The sequence below is a fragment of the Epinephelus lanceolatus genome, chromosome 19 (assembly GCF_041903045.1).
Source record: "Epinephelus lanceolatus isolate andai-2023 chromosome 19, ASM4190304v1, whole genome shotgun sequence".
Lineage (NCBI taxonomy): Eukaryota > Metazoa > Chordata > Actinopteri > Perciformes > Serranidae > Epinephelus > Epinephelus lanceolatus.
In genome coordinates, this window is record NC_135752.1 from 14,757,435 (window position 1) to 14,777,676 (window position 20,242).

Genomic DNA, 20,242 nt, shown 5'->3' on the forward strand with positions numbered 1-20,242 from the left:
TCATAGTGTTGCTCAGAGTTGAAAAATGACAGATAGGTTGTGTAAAGTATGAAAACAGAGAGCTTGATAGAGATATCCAAACCCTGACTTATTTTTCACTTCCGCACACCTGGCCAATCACAGCGTGAAGTGGGTGTGAATGTGAGACTGTCAATTTCTGAAAGTTACACACGTTGGACAAAAAGGTGCCTTAGGAGGAAGCCTTACACAGTCAAACCTATGTACCGCTTTGATTTATATACTTGTGGCATTAGACATGCTTTGTAAATGTCACCAGGAATTTCTCCAACATATACACTTAAAACTTTACAGTCAACCCGGAGGACTCAAATAAAAACTTAAGAGCACATTTATCTCAGTCTAGGGACTGAAAAAAAAAAGCTCCTCTTTACTGCACTTTTAAGTGAGGAAAGTATACTCACCATCCACTGCTTGCCTTAGCACCTGAAGTTTCCTCTGTTTTTCCCTTATCCTGTCATAGGCTCCAGGGAGGCCTGAGCCTACCGATAAGGCTGAGTGGTGATGAGGTTTCCTACTCTTCAGCCCACCAAACTCAGAGAAGTGAGAATCCCTCTCCCTGGATGCCCGCAAGGGCGACTTGTGCCTGCCTATGGATTGGGTACTTATGGCACTGCTGCCCCTCCGCGCATCCTCCAACGCCCCAAAACGAAGAGCCTCTGGGTCAATGTAAGCCAAGTCCACTGAGGAAGCCCAGTTCTTCCTGGCCTGACTAGTGCGCACGTCCCCACTGTAGAAGGGTAAAGACCTCCTGTCCAGTTCTACAGGTCGCCCCTTTTGCTGGGGGTGAAGGGGGTGCAGATAGGGATAGGAGTGCTGGTGCTGGAGTGAGGGGGGTCTGGGGTAGAATTCTGTGGGGGATTCGGAGTTAGGGTGATAGTCAGATGGGGAATACTGTAGGGCTGCCCCCTCATCCCCCTTCAACAGGTCCTGGATTGGCAGAGAGCCCATGGAACGACTGAGGCCCCGGTTAAGAGATGTCTGCTCCTGAGTCCTGGCTTTGTAGCGCTCTAGAACCCTGGGGGCGGCACTCCTCCCTGAGAACAGAAGAGAACCAAAGTTTTATTGAACCATGAGTGGAAGCTCACACTGCCAGAACTCAAAGCTTTAAAACACAGAAAAACACAAATCTTCATCTTGAATACCAGCAAAGTAAAACCATTCAGTAGGTTATCAAGAGGAAATAAAACTGATTGTGAACAGATGACATTATCTGAAATACACATCACTATTAACACTACACTCAATACACAAAGTGGTATTTATGATGAGAGAAGGACCTAGAGAGGATTAACAAGGATTTTAATTTGACTAAATACAGTACGCTTCATTATGCCTAAGTGCCTGTCCAACCTGGCAACCATTTCTAACAGCAGCAGCAGGACGTGACAACTAAAAACGGCACAGTCGACTGCTGACTCCCCCTCCTTTGCTCTGATACCCTGGCTTGGCCTCAACAGCCTGAGCACCTGCTGCAGGCCTCTCATGGCCTCTCTACTAAAAGATTAGACAACCAGCTAAAGTAAATGAGTAATTGGGTGGGCGTATAGCACGTCCTCAGATTCCCCAGTCTGTCATAATTAGAGATGTAGAATACAATATATTATGATAGACAACCCTGACACTGTTTACATAACATTTAATAATCCAGTGCAAAAACACAACTGAGGGTTTATAAATGCTGGTTAGATGCTAAAAATCATCTTAAATTCTTATATCAATGGTTTTAATCATGCCCCGACTGAATTCCCCTTGGTTATTTGTTGGACTCGATGGCATTTAATTAGAGTTAGTAGTAGCAATAAGAAGTTTCTGATATACAGCCCCAGGGGTTGAAATGTAACAGCCATTAATGGCAAATAAAACTAATTAATTTCTAAAGTAAACCCACAACAGCACAAGGAAAAGCAAATAAAGAAAAATGGCATGTTGCTCTTATCCTCAAGGGGTACCAAGTATTTTCTATATCTGTTTCGTTCAGTAGCTACTGCATTTTCCCTATTATTTAAAAACAAACTATAAAACATATGGCACCACATTAACTAACAATTTCTGGCATAGGCGTCCAGCTCATCCATCACTGTGTCTTTCTTCAAACTGAAAAATTGATGTTGCTCTCACTGTCTGTCCATAAATTTCAAGTTTGCCTTTCCAGACAGCTGCATATACACTGCTGCCAGTGACAGCTCTTGTTTTAGAGAGAAAGAGATAAACAGAAGGCAAACATGTACATGAGCAGGAGTGAAACACAAGAGGAAGAGACGCAGAAACGGGAGAGCGGAGGGAGACGTTAAGTCCTGTAAAAACGCTGCATGTGGTGATTTAATCTACAAAGCATACGCTTGGTCTTAACAGGGAAACACATCAAAGACAGACAGACTGTCTTCCAGGAACTGAGGGAAGCACACAAGGACTAGATTGAGCAAAAAATGAACGGGATGTCTTTTTTTTCTCAAAGAAGTCAATTGTTGCCACAAGTTTGTTCAGTTAAAGCCTCATTTCCACCTAGCAGTTCGATTAAGTTCAGTTCAATTTTTACATTTTCATTGTCACACTGATCCAATACTAAAAGATCGAGCTAGAAACACTGTGTTGATTGGTCAAGAGAGAATAAACACACACACTTACGTTATGGGTTCTAAGGGTACTATACTGAAAGTGTTTGGCAGAAACATGGCTTAATACTAGTGTAGGGTAGCCAATAAGTGGACTACAGCAGTGAAGAAAGGGCAACATAAAACGTCCAACATGAAAAAAGGGACAATGACTGAGTTCCGCTAGCAGCAATTACAACTTGGAACTACTGGCATACGGGAGGGAGAGAGCTGCTCCTTGAGAAGAAAGGCGCTTAAGAACCGGGTAATACTCTTTGCATGTACTTTCCCTAGGGCTGGCTGGTGCTCAACTGGGGAAACAAAGCACTGATACAAACAGCAGACCAGCAGCTTCACTGGTGACTCCAAAATATGCATCTGTAATCAATGCCATGCCGTGCTTACATAATCGGGACGACAGCCATGTTTGTGCTGCGCTCTCCTTTCCATGGCCTGGAAAAATGCCGGAGTTCTCTCAGAAACCACTGGGAAGATTTGGTCATATTTTCCTGAATTAAATCCGATTCGAGGTTGCAGCGTGTTATTCCTCATCTACTTTCGATTTTTTCCCACAAAGTCAGAGAGCAAGGATGTAAGGGATGAATAGCTCGACAACCAAGGAAGGCATTTACATCCAACTTTTCTATATAAAAGTAAGATCAATGCAAACAACTTCCAAACAGTATGTCCAACTACACTCAGGCATTACCTCAGTTTATCACTGGCAAGAAAAAACAGATAATACAACGTCTTATCCAAAATATTTTCATCATTATCTCAACAGAGCCTTCAAATCCAGGATGTGGGGATTTGTCCTTGCTCCACACTTTGTGCCATTTAAATTAAGAATACTAAGTGTTTCTGAAGACTAATAGAAACCAGACTTATCATGAAGCATTGGAAGCCTAGAAATCTGAATCACTGCGTAAATAAAGATCTCTCTCTACACTAGAGAAAAGTTCCTTTGACAACACACCAAGCAAATACAGTTCTGTATTCAATGTGTATATGTCAGTGCAGCTCATCTTACCTGAGGGCAAGCCCTTGCCCCTTAGCCTCTCTCGAATCTCCTTACTCCGCTCCGGAAGAGACTCTCTATCAGTCAGCAGACCGTCCAGCTGAGAGAAAGCCGGCGACGAGTAGAAGTAAGAGAGAAAGAAAAACAAAGAGCGGGTGTGAAAGGAGCAGGGCAGAGCAAGGAGGAGGAAAAAAAAAAGACGTTAGAGGGTCATTCCCTTTGAGTCATCCATCCTGAACTCATGTTCTATCAGCATGAACCCCATTATCTGTTGCGTAATTCCACAAATCTACTGTGTTTTCACAGAGCAGATAATTGTCTTTTAACTTGCACTTAGCTGGGATAAAGCTTAAAGGGACAGTTCGACCTAAAATCAAAAATATTTATTTGCTTATTCTCCTACATGTAGTGATATTTATCAATCTAGTTTGCTTTGATGAGTTGAGTTGGAGATATCCGCTGTAGAGATGTCTGCCTTCTCTCATATGTAATGGAGCATGACGGCACTCAGCTTGTGATGCTCAAAGCGCCAAAAAAGTACATTTGAAAAACTCAACAGCAATGGTCACTCAAGATAATCCACAGACCTTGTCAGCAGTTTCATGTAGGATCTATTTTCTTTCTACCAAACTACATCTGCCATCCGTATTTGCACAGACAAACATCTCTACTGCCAATATCTTCAACACTTGGCAAAACAATCCAGACTGAGAAATAGCACTACAGATAAGAGGAATATACGCATTTTTGATTTTGGGGTGAACTGTCCCTTTAGAGTGTGGGCTCTACTTTAGCCAAAATAAAAGCAGACTGGAATGTTGTTTTTGACCCACATAAAAAAAACAAAACATAAAAAAAAAATGCTTACCTGAGAAAGGCTGCCCAGTACCAACCGGACCAGTTTTCTGATATAGGAGAAGGGAGGGTCACAACTAGAGTTTCTTATGTGTTTGCTGCAGATGTCCAGCACCGTGCGCAACGACATTCGACTCACTGTAACATCATCACACATGTTGAGGAGCAGGCTGTTTAGGTGTTCGCCCAGCTTCATAGGCTGCACAGCAAACAGAGTGAAGACAGTCAACACACAAACAGTGACAAGAGCAGAATAAACTGTAAAGTATTGAGCTCTATTGGTATGTCTAAATCTGATATCTGTAATATCATGTTGACTTCCATTGTGTTCAGATAAGAAGGCAGAGCTCAGCCTTGCCAGCACAAACCCATCACCTACTTTAAATGTCTACCTACTAAATCTTACTTACATACTTTGCTTTGTATATCAAAACCATATTAAAAAAAACATGGCTGTTCAGTATCAGTGTACATTTCTTCAGAGTTTGTGTTTGAGCATCATTTAGGTCCTGGTTCTTCAACAGGGATGCGCAACCTCTAGGGAGTCTTCAGAGTTACTGCAGGAGGCTTCCAAAGTACTGTTTGACGATTTAAGTTTTAATTTAATTTGTTTGTTTGTTTTATTTTAATCAAATTAACATGTATCCAACCTTTTATTAGCAAAGATAAATTGGCTTCTTCATAGAAAAAAGCAACAACAAACAAAAATTTAATTTACAGCACACAACAGCAGTGATGGGCTAATTGTTACCCATGAATCCTTGTGCAGTCATGTGCACTAGCTAACGCTAACCTGTCTGACGACGATGTGAACTAGTTCACTGACAGTTACATGCTATTGAAACATGTTAGCCATTTAGCTCTATTATTATTCCAAGTGAATGGACATTCTTATGAGCTGACAAAGGATTGTTTTGTAACTTTTCGAGCAAGAGACATACCATCCACCTCACCAACCACTTGTGAAAGTGCAGAGGGTGAGGCTAATGCACCTAGCCATGTTAGAACTGCTGATGACTTAGTAGCTACAGGCAAGCGCAAAGGAGAGAAGACTCAGAAAATATTAACAGAATTATTTCAAGTGCAATTCAGCTTTATACAATATATGTATTGCTCTGTCCCTCTTTCATCTAAGGGGTTCTTGGCCTGTAAAACACTTAAGACCCCTGATTTAGGTATATGACTCTTGGGGTGGGGATGCTGATTTTAATCAGTATCACCAAGATATAATACTTTTTTTTATACTCCTGTGCATAACTGTCAAATTTCACTTACACTTACTGATGCTACCATGCTACATTGGTTTCATTTGCAAAGTTAATGAAATTAATATATTTAAATGCAAAGAAAGCTGCAGGTACAAAGATGGCACTGTGAGTAAAAACAAACACCTTAAGAATAAGGTAATTAGGTGTCTATACAGCCAGTGTGTCCACTTCATTTGACACTTTACATGCCTACTTCGGAGACAACGACGTGTTGCATTTGGCCTAATATTTGCTATAAACTGCACTAATATAGCACCTCCTTCACGGATGAGGCCTAAGCCCTTCAGTGAAGTGACGTGGATGTCAAGCATGAGTCTGAGTCATGCTATCTCTAACCTGTGGGCGGTACTTTCTCTCTCTTACACCTGGCTGACTCTTGCAGAGATATGAATGCACTGTGAGCAAGATCATCTCTAGGTTTTGGCAGATTCAAACACATTCCAGAGTGCATTTAAAGCTAGCACTGTGTCTTATCCAGATGTTGTATTCAGATATAGATCTTGTTAAAAGGCAGCTTCCACTGAAAAACATCGTGTCTGCTTTCAGTGTGGGTGTGTGGTTTCTGGGCTGCAAATTAGAATGATTGAAGTGTTTATCTCCTTTAAATTACCAGTACCAATAAGAACTAAGAGTTGTATTTTGCCACGCACATAAGTGCACCATCCACCATCCACCATCTTGTTGTGCCAGTGTGACTGGCAACGTCTGAGTAACTTTGAGCGCGATGTGATGCCAAAAACACTAAAACGGGAGATACTGTTAAACCTTGACAAAGTCTACTTTGTGTTTGCACCGCATTATTACCTGTTTCAAGTCTTAACATGCGAAGTATGCTAGTTTAACAACTGATGTCACACAAATCTTGAGTCAAATCACAGGAGTATCAATTTTCAAGAAGACATCACTTTAATATCACTTAATGCTAATGTGCTAGCAGCTCGGTTCCTTGTGCCTGTCTGTTTGGTACAGCTTTGTTTGGATACAATATGTAGCAAAAGTTATTTTTTGTAAACACAAAGGCGAAATGATTTAGGTTTACTAAAAACAATACACATTTTATGACCTCTTGTTACCAAGTGTAAATAGTATCTTTGGTAATAATTTACCTGACTTTGGGGGATCTCGTAGTCAGCTCCCCAGAACAAGGTCATCCCCAGAGAGTACATGTGCATCTGTAAACAAAAACATCACTTAAGATTCATAAGGAGCATTACACTTCTTTCAATCTTGTTGTCTTGAGTCAAAAAGTACATAAATTTACAAAAACAAAAAACGAGACAAGAGTGAGCGCGTAGGAAGATGAGGAATTTAAGTTTTGTTTCATTCAGATAACCAGGCACTTAACCATACTGAAATAAGTCTGTCGTGTGTGAAAGAAAGAGAGACAGACTAAAGCTGGAGTGTAATAAAAGATGAATTCATTCTTATTTGGAAAGGAAAAAGACAGGGGCTTTCAGCCTTAATCCAAAAACATTTTTCCATTTTCCTCTCCTTATTACTCTGCACTCATTGCTTGGGAGAGAAATCACTTCCCCTGAATGTTGGGCTTGGTAGAGGAAAGAATAATTCGGGGATTGCCAAAGAATGCAACATAGCCTTCAAGGTCTTTCAGGAACAGAGCTCAAGTGCAAACTTAAAGACACACTCGCACTCTCAAAAAAAAAAAAAAAAGTGGAAATTTAAAAGCCGCCCATTAAAAGCAACAATACCACACCAAATGCTGAAAAAGTGAGAGGAAAATTGTGGCACTCGCAGCTGACGTATATTTACCCAAAGTCTCTGATAATGAGAGAAACAGATTAGATTTTCTACACTGAAATAACTCAGCTGGGGAGACGCAACCAGGGCTGGAAAACTGACTCAGCACAAAACCGTGTTGAGGTCTGTGGGGCCGTGCCAGAGACGGGAATCCAGTCATGCAAGATTTTAGCTCTTCTACCAGAGGGGCAGAGCCGAATAGAGGGGGTGTGGTTTTGTGCATATGTAAAACAAGTTGTGCACTGCAGGAGATTATATAGTTGCTGACATATCCAGTTCTGCATGTAACAACTGCACAACAGATCTGTGAACAGCCAGGATGTATCTCCAGAGTTCTGCGGTGTTGTGTTACTCATGCAACAATGTGTTCTGATTTAACACCTTATTGCCCTGTCACAATAAACAAAAAACACTGGTTTCTACACCAGCCTTTTTGACAAATAATCATTAGAAGAACAAGGCAAGCTAGCAAACATGGGTATCAACAATGCAGGTTTCCACAGAACACGTGTTTTGGTGAGAAACACTTAACTTAAGCATGACGAGAACTGAAGAGAACTGTACAGTGACCTATAAGGTACTCAATGGGCAACAGTAAAAGGCTTAGTTTAAACTACAAGATATCACCACAACAGGAAAACACAAGTGTATTAACACAAGATTTGGAAACGTGATGAAACTGACACCCTCTTAGCCTTGGAAGATTTAGATTAGGGTAAGGGGATATGACAGTATACCGTGTGTGATGGTAGCAATGTATTCACAGGTATAGATTTGGCAATACCACAGGAGCTATTTAGGTCAGGCTATGTAGCAAATCAAGTCTGGACTCTCATGTTATCTTGTGAATCCAGCTACCTCGCAGGATAACATGATTTGGGCAAACATGAAGGAGGAGAGTGAAGTTGTAAATACAGAAACCTGCAACACTTGAAATTGTTGCTCTCAGAAACCTTGAGGCTTCCACTTCAAAAGAATTGTAGTTTTACTATTTTGAGTCTCTTGTTTTTAACTTAAGTGGTGTCTCACGTGAGGCAGTTGTTTGTATGGGAGTTCCAAATAAAAGAAGAAAATAATCACATGTGATGAAGTATGGTATGGTTATTTTAAACCATTTCTAAACTGAATTTACAGAACAATTACTGTATCGTGATATAAAAGTACACATGCCATGGTGAAGGATTTTGGCCATATCGCCCACCCCTGATGTAGACTAAACAGTTTGTAAGGTTCTGTCACCACATGGGTTGTGTAAAGGTTTATACCTTCTCTATATCAGAGACGGTAGTCAGGGAGACCCCTTCCAGGACCTCTGGGGCTGTGAAGGCTCTTAAGTCCTGCTGGGTGACATACTCGTCTGTGAATGAGATGTTGCCAGAGGGCATGAGCAGGAGGGACCAGGGAGAGATGATGAAGCCCATGGCTGCAGGGTCTGGAGAAGCAAACAGACAATTCAACCACTGGAGATATGATCAGGATGGCAAACAAGAAAACAAACACAACAACAATTTGGACTTCCATTATTTAAATTCCCAGGAATTATCTCTCTCTCTGTGTCTCGCACACACCCGCACGCACGCACGCACGCACACACCCACACACCCAGTGGTGTTTTCAAGCTCGATACTAGCATCAAATTTTGTCTAAGCATTTACAGTCTGAATGCAGCAACTGTAGACATATCCAACCACAGTGGATGTTTCTTGCTAAGGCTTCAGCGTTTATGGAAACTCAAGATGATTGAAGTAAACAAAAACACATGTTGCTTTCTTAGCCTGCAAGAAAATAACTGTTGAGGCATAGAAGCAGAAAGGAATGGCTACACAGCGTAATTCTCTTTTCCTACAAAGCCACAGCCAGCGCTATGGTTAGAGAACGTTTTAAAAATATACAAAGGAATGTTTGAGCAGCGCTGCAAAATTCTTCTCTTTGACTGATACTTAACTCCGAGAGGAGCAGTGAAACGAACAGAGGAACTGGATTTGAGGCACCAAATATCTGCTTTCAAAAGCTGGAATCCACTGTGTAAATATAAGTTTCCTGTTTAAAACTCGTGTGACCATTTGAAGCTCTTACTCACAGGTGGACTGGGTTACCAGGTGTATCCCACACAAATCTTTTGCCAAGCAAATAATAGAGCAGAGTAGAAGTGCATGACTCAACCAGAGCAAACTAGTTTCTTAGTGGATAAAAAAAAAACTTATCAACAGATTCAATAAACTGCATAAATAAGCAGAAACCATACCTAATGGTAACTGAATGTCCAATCTAATAGAAGCCAAAAATTTCTAAAACACAACTCGGACATGCCCCATTTGATTCCCCACTCACTTCAAAGGATAGCAAATTGTACAACTGTAAGTTCTTTATCCTTTAACAATGTAGTCTGTCAGTCTGATAAGCTGCGACCTTAGCTATTAGGGGCATGGGATAATTCTGAGCTATTATACTAAGAGGCAGCCCTCGAAAAGTAGATGCCTAAAGACTGTAGATTGAACCATGCATTCAATGCCACAGCAAACATGCCATTAGAGTGACAGGCTAGCAGACCAAACAAAGAAAGACGACAAAAACAGCAATCAGTTCTGGAAACACTTTGGTGTCTCTTTGGCCAGCTTTGGTCCTCATGTGTGTTAGCATGTTGTCCCTGTGTCAGCTTGGGTTTTCTCCAGGTACTACAGCTTCCTCCCACAGTCCAAAGACATGCAGGTTAAGTTGATTGTTGACTCTAGGTGCGAATGCGAGCGTGAATGGAATGTCTATCTCTGTTTGGTATCTGTCCCTATGTGTCAGCCCTGTGACAGTCTGGGGACCCGTCCAGGGTGTGCCCCATCTTTCATCCGGGGTCAACTGGGATCGGCTCCAGCCCCGTTGCAACTCCACATAGGATAAGCAATCACAATAATGGATAGATAGAGGGTGTCTATCTGATCCTACATATTCTGTGGACAAAAGCATGAAGAGGGAAACCTCTAACAAATCAGAATTATTCACACATTGCTTGTTCAAACACATCAATCTAATACAAACAAAGTAACTAACCGCTACTGTTTACATACAAGAAAAAAAACTGTGCTAGTGGTTGAGTGTTTAACAAGGTCTATTCACAATGTCTGAAAAGTCCTGTAAAGGTTTGCTAAATAAACTGTAGATTAGGAAATAGCCCGACGTTCACTTTCACAACAGCACAGACAGACAGAAACAAAATACATCTACAGTAAGAAAATGACTGCAAACATCTCATCTGCTTCAGCGAAACAAAGACATTGACTCTTCTTGTTTTTATGCTTTTTAAGCATAAACCAGCAAAAACTCTACAATAACTTTCCAAAGCAGCTAACAAATTGTCTGACAATTCTAAGTTTAAATAGTTGCTGTTATTGATCCACTCTCATGATAAACATATTTCTATACACAGCTCAGTGACTCTATAATAGTGTTAAACATCTGCTCTTCAAATTTTAGCTTCACTCCAAGGTCTAAAACAGTACACACAAGAGGCCAAGAGATAACACAAGGATGTGTTATCTATCAATGTCTCTGCAGCACAATATCATGTAAAGCTAAAACTGAGATAATCTGAAATACTCCAAGTATCCAGCCTTGCATTTTTTCCTCAATATCTTCACAACTTTATCTCAGTAGCCTCCATATCTGAAGAACATTTGCACACTCTCTCTTTTTGTAATGTGACCTCAGCATAAAAGGCATATTTACAGGCCATACTGATGACAGGGAATTCCTCCAGCACGCCAGGATTGTCTGCAATGACAACCAGTCAGCAAAACTGGAAGTTGAGGTCAAGCTGGTTTATGCACACAACTGCATCTTGGTTATGTGCTTCATGAAAATTCACACGGTCAATGGAGAAGTGTTTAGATGACACAAGTCAATTATGGTCAACATAATCAGGTGCGCTGGAGTTTCACATGAGACTAGGCACCACCCAAACTTTTTAACAACAAGGAGGGCACTGCGGTGCTCGCTGACTCACATCCTGTCCAATGTCTTCAGAGTTAAACCTCCCTTAGTCACCCACTGTTGGAGTTTACTTTAGTTGCAAAGACACTCTGGAATTGGGGCAGCTTTATCTATCTTTGGCTACAAGGACACTCACAGACACTTACAGGCACATATGACTCACACAAATGATTTCAACATAACAGAACAGTCATCAATTGTACTAATGATGCAGAGCCAGTATGCAACATACTGACAATAAGGTGAGGGAACGGACTGAGTGTTGTGATTTAACTAACAGCCACCAAAACTTTTACACATTCTAGAGTGTGAGTGTGACTGAATCTTTAGTACGAAAGTGACCCAGTAGAAAAGCGTTCATCTTGTTTGTTTTGCTTGGAGTTGCTTCTTTTTATTTCTGTGTTGATGTGATGGATTGGTTTGGTTATTCAATCCACTGCTGCAATAAAAATGTTAACAAATCATTTCAGACGGTAAACGATACTATCAATTTGTCAACACAAAATGGCACCTGCAGTTTATGGGATCTGGACACCAGAACATTTTCATTTAGCCCCTTCATTTAAAAAAGGTAGTTTGGACAGATTTAGAGAGTAGGCTGTTCAATAACAGGACAGCAATGGAATAAGAAAGCATGCAAGACAAATAAAAGTGAGCTCTGTTTTGTGTGTATGTACAATCATTTCTAGGAAGCGTCTTTGGACACTTGATTCCACGTGTTCATACCTTTGTGAAAGAGTTCTTGGAGGCTCTCAGCGCTCTGGCTGAGCACTGCCCAGACCTCCTCCTCTTGGAGTGGCCCTCCCCGAACCTCCAAGGCTTCTGCCAGAGACACATGCATCTTCCCTGTGCAAGCAGAGACAGAGAAAGAGAACATCTGATTAACACCAGAAAATGAACACAAAGTAACACAGAAATAAGCTTTAACCATAGTTTGGAGAAAAGGGCACATGCTTTCTTTATATGATAGGAGCCTCTGGTGCAAGATAAAATCAGGCTGGAAAACACACGGAACATCTGCACATCACATCTCTTAGTCCAATCAAAGCAATATATACCACTGAGTTTTTAATTCAATTTCCAAGGCAGGTCTTGAATTGATTACTGTGTCAAAAGTGTCTGTTAGGCCACTGACAATAAACACTGATTTTTTTTATTTTTCATTTTAGTTCAGTTGAGAATTATAATCCTTACACAAGTCTAATCCTGTAAGAATCCACACCCTACTTGTCCTGACTGGCCTGACAGTCTAACCATAAAAGCACATAAGCCCACACTGCCATATCACCACAATAATGCTTAGCATTGATGCACTTAACATCAACATTTTTTCCTCTATCATGCCCTTGAGAGAACTCCCACATCTTCCAGACGTAAGCCGTCTTATCGTCCTCTGCAATGGAGGACGCAGTGCAAGCACATGATGCGAGCATACACACACAGACACACACCCCGCTTTACTTGAGTTATAATCAACAAAGTAGCAGTTTATTACTTGGAGTCTGTACCAACTTCTGAGAGTTAAGATAGCAGCTTCCAACTGAAGTGGACACTAATCTAGAAAAGCAAAACACCACTTTTTTTTGTGTGGTCTTAAAGCTGCTTGCTGCTCTACAAATAAGTTTTAACTCACACTTCTGGTTCCTGATTACATGTCATAAAACTGTAACTGGGTCAAGCTCAAGATAGGTAGTTTACATTATCTTGTGGACAGCAGTGATTCAGCTTTTGGTGGAGGATATATGTAAACATATTATCTCATGACAATATATCTACAGTACTTCACATGGTTTAGACTGCACACATGACACAACACACTATGCCTGCAGCGAAACTTGGAACTCATGTGACCCCCGGGCTGGCTGTCTTGCATGATTTGATTTGACTATGATTGATTTTCAAATTTCAATATGATATGAAGGCAGAAAGGGAAGACATCCATTTTAGGTTTTGATGTCTTTTTTCAGCTGTAACCATAACTGTCTACAAAGAAGTCAAACCAGTCATCCAACTTTAATGGGGACATGTCTTAAAATGCCATAAATCAGATCAAAGTCAGCTGCATGGGACACTGAGTGGGAGAAACTACATGTTAAATAAATCTGTAATCTATCACAGTATTAAATATTTTAAGTCCTTTGAGCTTGTAATGTAGAGATTTAAGGTTGGCGTAAAGCCAAAAAGGTTACTGAAATGTACCTTTTAGTTGTAGTTTTACTGCCCAACCAGACTTGGTTTGCAGACGAATGTTACGTTCATAAAACCTAATCTGAAACTGCTCGATTAACTTCTGAAATGATCTTTACCTCTTCCTCTAGAATAATATAAGATAATACTGTTGTATATCATAATGCTGACAACCTACTGTTAGTAATAGCCTTTTTATTTTTCCTCCACTTTTACTCCTGTCCAATGGTCTAGACCTCAAAGACTCAAAATTTAGTGTGTAGCTTCTAAATTTCCAAATACTTCGCCACAAAATTTGACACTGACAGACAGTCATGGTACAATACAACAAGGAACTGTTTTTAGCCAAACACTTGTGAAACTCAATGATACCTCGAATGAAAACAAATCCATATTTTCAGTTCTGACAGATTTTCTGATGTTTTGAACATTTTGCAGTCTAGCCTATTTTTTCTTAACTTTTCCCCAGAAATTTGAGCAAACCCACATTAAACACAGCACAAAGTATTTTGGACTTGCTAGATGACAGCTTTTACATCGGAATTTATAAATCAAAACAGAAAATCACAGCAGATGAAAACACAGGAAATGAGGCATAATTCCTATGCACGATCAACCAAACATAACTCGTGCCTGGGACGGGCACCAAAGTACATGAGGCTACATTTCATCAAGGTTATTTTCTATAGTACCACTATCCTTAAAAACAAGCAACGACACATGTTTTCTAACTTTTTTAACGCAAAGCCAAAACACAAAGCGTGACAAAACTAAAGACATCATGTCTGTTCCACAGAGACTGGCAGGAGTACAAATTTGGCTAGGAGTCACAAAATGACTTAACAGCAAAGATGCCCAAATGTAATATGTCTGATGACATTTGGCTGTGATGTTCATATATATATTGTGGTTTACATTTACATTTATTCACAAAAGTGTAAAATTCACAATTGATATCGGCCATAGTCACAGGAACAAACAAGACTAAAGGAACCAGTGTACCCAAACAGCTTGATGGATGGTCTGACAATGTTTCAAACTCCCTTCCCCACACCATCCCAACATAAGAACTGTGCTTCAATATTTCTGTAACTTTCTGAAACAGACAACTGTATCATCACATAACAACTTGATAGGTCAGTGGATCGCTAAAGACACTCAGAGATATCATCTTACAACCATTACTGTCTGTGCTAAATGTTGTGATAATCCATCCAGTGCATGTCGAGATATTTAACATATTTAACTCACCATTATAAAAAGAAGCATTGCACCAGTTTCGCTGCATTTTGGCATTATGAGCTAAATCTGAGTTTTCCCTCTCCATAAAGTTTTAACATAAACTAGGTCAGCGGCCTCATTAGCGCTGGGCTTTAATTCTGACAGCAGTATGTGAAACAACATTGTTTCTATGAAACAATTTGGAGTTGAGAGTTTGGAGAGGAGAGTTAATGAGTAAGCATGTCACAGGCCTAAATGTTTATGCAGGAATGCAGGTTAACCATTCTAGTCAATGGGAGGCGTGAAGTCTGAGGCAAAGTGGGTTACTACCCATCTTGCTCATTACCCATGAGAATGGGGAGAGCGGGTGCTGTGAAGACTGATTGTTTTGCAGCCCTTGTTATTTCAACAGAGACCTACAGTGGAATGTTTTTTATCCACACTGAGGCTGCTACGCAGGCCAGCTCCTCTCGCATTGGACTACGGTCCTGCTCATTATTGAGGGGGCTTAGGAGGCAGCGGCCCAAAACAGCAAGAGCAGACAGCCTTCACCACTTCAGCGCCTCATTCTCTTTTTCTTTTTCAAACAGTGGGGATGTTTGTTTCCAGGTATTCCCATGTATTCCCACACTATAGCTAGAAAGAAATACCTAAACAAGGTTTAGTCTGCTGCTGCTAAGTGTTTGAAAGTCTTAGCCACAGTCACAAGGATTTTAAAGAAAATAATCCTGGAAACGTGATAGTGCTCTTTACTCTGCACTTAGGTGAAGCTTTTCCTTTCCTCCCACCTTCCTGTCTGTGACACAGCTACAACCCATGAAATGGATTTGAAAACAATCCCCTGAAAAATTGCACTTCAGCTGAGTGAAGGTACAAATAATTTCATTTTCTGCTGCTTTCTATTCCTGCTCATCCCTCCATATGTGCCAGGAACAAAATGATCAGAAAAGCATGTACGTCTTGCTCTTTTAAGCTTTTCTTTGATCCTAAATCTTTTGAAAACTGGAGTAGCTTCACTTTTGAGGTCCATAAAAACGCCAGATTCCACTTCTACTTCCAAAAGCATAACTCGTAACATAAGATATGAGAAGGAATTTGTTCATATCCTCCAAACATCAGAACTGTGGTCTCAGCTGGCAAACACATTTGGAACAGAAGCCGACGAGAAGAGGTACTCTTCGCCAGCATTGAGGTGAAAATCTTCCTGAAGTCATTCATGCCAGGAAAATTCAACAACAAACTCTGAGTGAACCTCTGTTCCCAGAATCATACTGTATTATGCAGCCTGCAAGCACACGATTCAAATTCAAAACACACACGGTGTCTAGGAGGGCCTGGATCAGAATATCTTTTGAACCAACATGACTGATGATGTAAGGACTGATGTTTTGAAATGTGTATAGCATAACAAAATCAGACTGTATGCTATTAAACAGATCAACTGAAGATATACAGCTGAAGAAACTCCTCCTTTATGTATTTTTCCTTATTGCGACGCTGTGACAGGAGTGGAGAGATTGTGGTTGCATTCACAGCCATGACTGGTGAAGAAAACAGTAGCGGGAATTACACAGAAACTGTGACTCACCTAAATAAAAGGGAGAACCCGATGGTTGGTTTTCATGAATCGTAACCCTCTTACAATTCAGTCAATTAGCCGACATGCTTTCCCAGATTATCTTACAATGAGTTTAACACAGGAGTTGTTGACGGACACTGGCCATTACAGTACTGAGCCTGGTACCTTCCAGTTATGGATTGGTTTCCCTGACCAATAAGCCACCCTGGATGTTGGTGTTGTGTTTTTCAGCTCAACCAGGGTCAGGACCAGCCAGAAAGAGAGCCATGACTATTCCATGATTATCAGCCCAGCTCTGGACCAACAGCCCTCACTTCTCATTTTGGTCTCGACCTCATCCGCTCCATTTCTGTTAATCACAGGGTTGCTATGAGTACCGTGACATGCAGAGCATGGTTTTGCAAAACCTCACTCCACACCCCCCTCTTCCCAACACACACACAAACCCAACCCACTGACTATTTTCCCCATTTTTCCTATGATGATGCTCACACCATCTCCATCATAACCACTTAAGATGTTCATCTTGATCAATCACACAGACTCCCCACCTTTCTCTTAAGCCTTGAATGAATATTCAAAACCCTCATGACCTTTGACTTTAAGCTAACTTTACTACTTTTCCATGGTAATGAAGGGGGAGGGGGGCATAAGCTGCCTTCCTACAACCCCCATAAAACCTTCAGCCTGCCCTGCACTGACATATTATGCCTCTAAAATGCTTTGTTAAGCTTAAACACGTTGACAAAAATGCTCCTCGATCTTACACAAACAGTACTGGTGGCAGTAAGCTAGCCAGACAGTTATTTCTGTGGTGGTGCCTGCTCCCTCCCAAACTTTTAAATACAGAACTGCTGTGGTCAAAGATGCCCCATGTCAGGCAGCAGCAGGAGCAATATTGTTGGGACGTTAACACAATACGTAGCAATACTTGAAAGTAAAGACATGGTACATATGAACAGTTTATTAGCATTAAAGTAGCTAGCTAACAGCACTGTCAGCGGTTTTTAGATAAAAGGAGCATCGGCGTTTGAGCCTCGCCACAACAGACACAGCCCCTCAGCTTTTCCCGCTGGCAAACGTTACGCTAAAGTTAGCTAACTTTTCGTACATCACGTTTTAAAGGCTTCAACTTACCAGTCGAGAAGAGCTTTAAAATCACTTGTACGGGAAATGTTCGGTACTCCAACGGAGGCTATGAGTGCGCACACAAACGGGACCAGCGGCCATCCCATCCACAAAGCAACATCTTGGATAGTAGTTGACTATGCGGCGAGGCAGGCGAGCAACAGGTCTCCGTGGCGCGTTCAGCTACAAAAATCCACTAAACTGGCAGGTATTGTTATCCGAGCCGTCCGCAGTTAAAAAAAACTAACAAATATCTTCTTCGAAAATCTCTCAGAAGTCGTGTTGGATGGCCACAACACAGCATTGAGCTCCCTTCCAGCGCAGCCAAGTCACCATTACTGTGGAGGAGCGGAATAACTCCTCCTTTAGCCCAGCTAGCGTGGGCTGACTGGGAGTAACAAGACACCTTACTATGGCTGTCCATTGGCTCTCTGCTAGGGGACTGTCATTTAACCGTTTCTATAGTAACACACACAACTGAGACTGAAATGTACAGTGGTCCTGGATGCAGAATCAGGTTTTTAAAATGCTTTTTATATAGTTTGTACAGACAGGAGACTCCAAAATGATCACTCTTAAACAATAAAAATCAGTTTTATTTAATTTTCTCAAATGTAGAAAGAGTCAAAGAGAGAGCTAAGGTGCAGATATGGTTATAAACCAGACCAAATGTGTCACCCTTAAGCTATTTAACTCCGAAATTATGCACATATGAACTGCATATGTAATTCAATGTTATTCAAAAGCTGAAAATCACCACTTATATCCATAACAGGGATGCTTTCAACATTAATTACTTGTATTGTGTACGTGATGTCTCCTTCACCCCTGGGATTGTGTGAAGGTGCTGGCATCTTACAAACTCAATAAAAATCAAGCTTATCCTAAATTTGAGTGGCCTATTTCCCACAACATCAAAGTTGTCTCAACAGTCAGGAAGCAATTCACTGCTGAGTACTTCCTTCCTATGGGGCACTTCAAAGCAGCCTTGTTTATGGACTGTCTTGTGCCATCTAGTGGCTGTTAGTCATCATTACATGGTGCCTTGTAAATGGTGGCTGTGTTGAAAAGGTTATCTCTGCCTGCCTGTGCCTGTCAGTGCTAAAAGGCATGATTTTTATCACCAACCATGGGCTGGAACGATAAGACTGCATTACTTGATTAACACGGGGTTTCTCTGTAGATGGAGACAACCGATATTCATTTTGTTGAATATTTCAGAAGCAGAAGCCCTTGCACATAATGTATGCTATCTATTTTAGTAGCCTATACATTCCCTACTCTGAAGTGTTTTGGTTCTGATATTACCCTTTGTTTCCATGCATGCATGCCTACACACTTTTACACAGGCATACAACATTTAGGATGTAATTTCTGAGTGCAGTCTCACAGTCATTCCTTGTATCAGCTTACTATTCAGGCCAATCTAAGATCCCTCATCTAGATGTAATAGGTATTGTACACTAATACATATGAGCACCCATTTTAGTTTTATTTTTATTGCATAAATTTAAGAAGACGCAACAGAACAATTCACAAACATAGAGGAGATGCACTGTACAATATTTGGAGGTTGTGGCTTTAATCAGACTGTGGTCATTTTTGCAACCTTAAACAGATAATTTATTATTTGGTATGATCCCAGGGATGACACCAAAAACTAAAAAGTGTTGGGGTCAGAGTCAGATTAATACTGAAAATCAATGTAATCTCTCTTTGATCAATTTGACAATATTGTAAAGGTGGGTAAAAAAATAAATCAGACCTTAAAGCAGATACAAAAAAGTTACAAATAGAGTGTGTTTAGCCCTTGCTAGCTTTATTTAAAGCAGGCTTTTTTTTTTTTTTTTTTTAAAAATCACTTAACATAACTTAAAAAACAAGATTCTTTTTAAGCCATGTTTGATTCGGTTTTTAACTATAATGAAGCATAATGATTGTCTCACTGTGGGACCCTGAGGTACAGATGTCCTATGGCCCCAGCACTGCCACTGGAACCCATTCTTTATTAAAAATTGTACATTTGCATTGCCAGGTTCTTAACATGCCAGCCCTTCTCTTCTGATAAACAAATGATTCAACTGTGATTGTTATTTATCACAACTTCTAATGTCACTTTTATCTAATCACAAAATTAAATGACTCAGTGAGGTCCGTGCTTTTACACAGGGATTAAAAATCAGACAGATTTAATTAGGTCACTGCACCTTTCCTTTTGGTAATATTAGGAGTTTAGACTTCATTAAAGCTAATTGCTCAGTTTGTTCATTGCATTACTATTAGCAAGTCAAATCAAGCTACAAAGCCTAATGTGTGATGGGCTGCCATAATCAAGCAAAAAATGTTTCTTAAAGGGACAGTTCACCCCAAAATAAAAAAACATGTATTTTTCCTCTTACCTGTAGTGCTATTCATCAGTCTAAATTGTTTTGGTACGAGTTGTCGAGTGTTGGAGACATCGGCTGTAGAGATGTCTGCCTTCTCTCTAATATGATCGAACTGGATGGCACTCAGCTTGTGGTGCTCAAAGCGCTAAAAAAATACATTTAAGAAACTCAACAGCAATGTCTCTTTCCAGAAATCATGATCCAGTTACTCAAGATAATCCACAGACCTTGTTGTGACTAGTTTCATG

The 20,242-nt window shown here is 40.6% G+C and overlaps 1 protein-coding gene across 6 annotated transcripts in view; it reads right to left on the minus strand.

Annotated features, from left to right (window-relative positions):
* The window catches only part of ptpn13 (protein tyrosine phosphatase non-receptor type 13), a 55,249-nt gene extending 37,283 nt beyond the window's left edge, over positions 1-17,966 (minus strand). For 4 of the 6 annotated variants that reach the window (XM_033646656.2, XM_033646655.2, XM_033646653.2 and 1 more), the window contains exons 1-7: positions 17,617-17,966; positions 12,219-12,338; positions 8,777-8,943; positions 6,860-6,925; positions 4,499-4,684; positions 3,643-3,730; positions 423-1,055 (exon numbers count right to left, since the gene is read on the minus strand). In XM_033646656.2, the coding sequence (XP_033502547.2) occupies positions 423-1,055; positions 3,643-3,730; positions 4,499-4,684; positions 6,860-6,925; positions 8,777-8,943; positions 12,219-12,333 (1,255 nt within the window). In that variant the 5' untranslated portion in view covers positions 12,334-12,338; positions 17,617-17,966. The remainder of the gene's footprint in view (positions 1-422; positions 1,056-3,642; positions 3,731-4,498; positions 4,685-6,859; positions 6,926-8,776; positions 8,944-12,218; positions 12,339-17,616) is intronic. The other 2 variants (XM_033646658.2, XM_033646654.2) reach the window with 1 other exon arrangement.
* Positions 17,967-20,242: the final 2,276 nt, after the last annotated feature.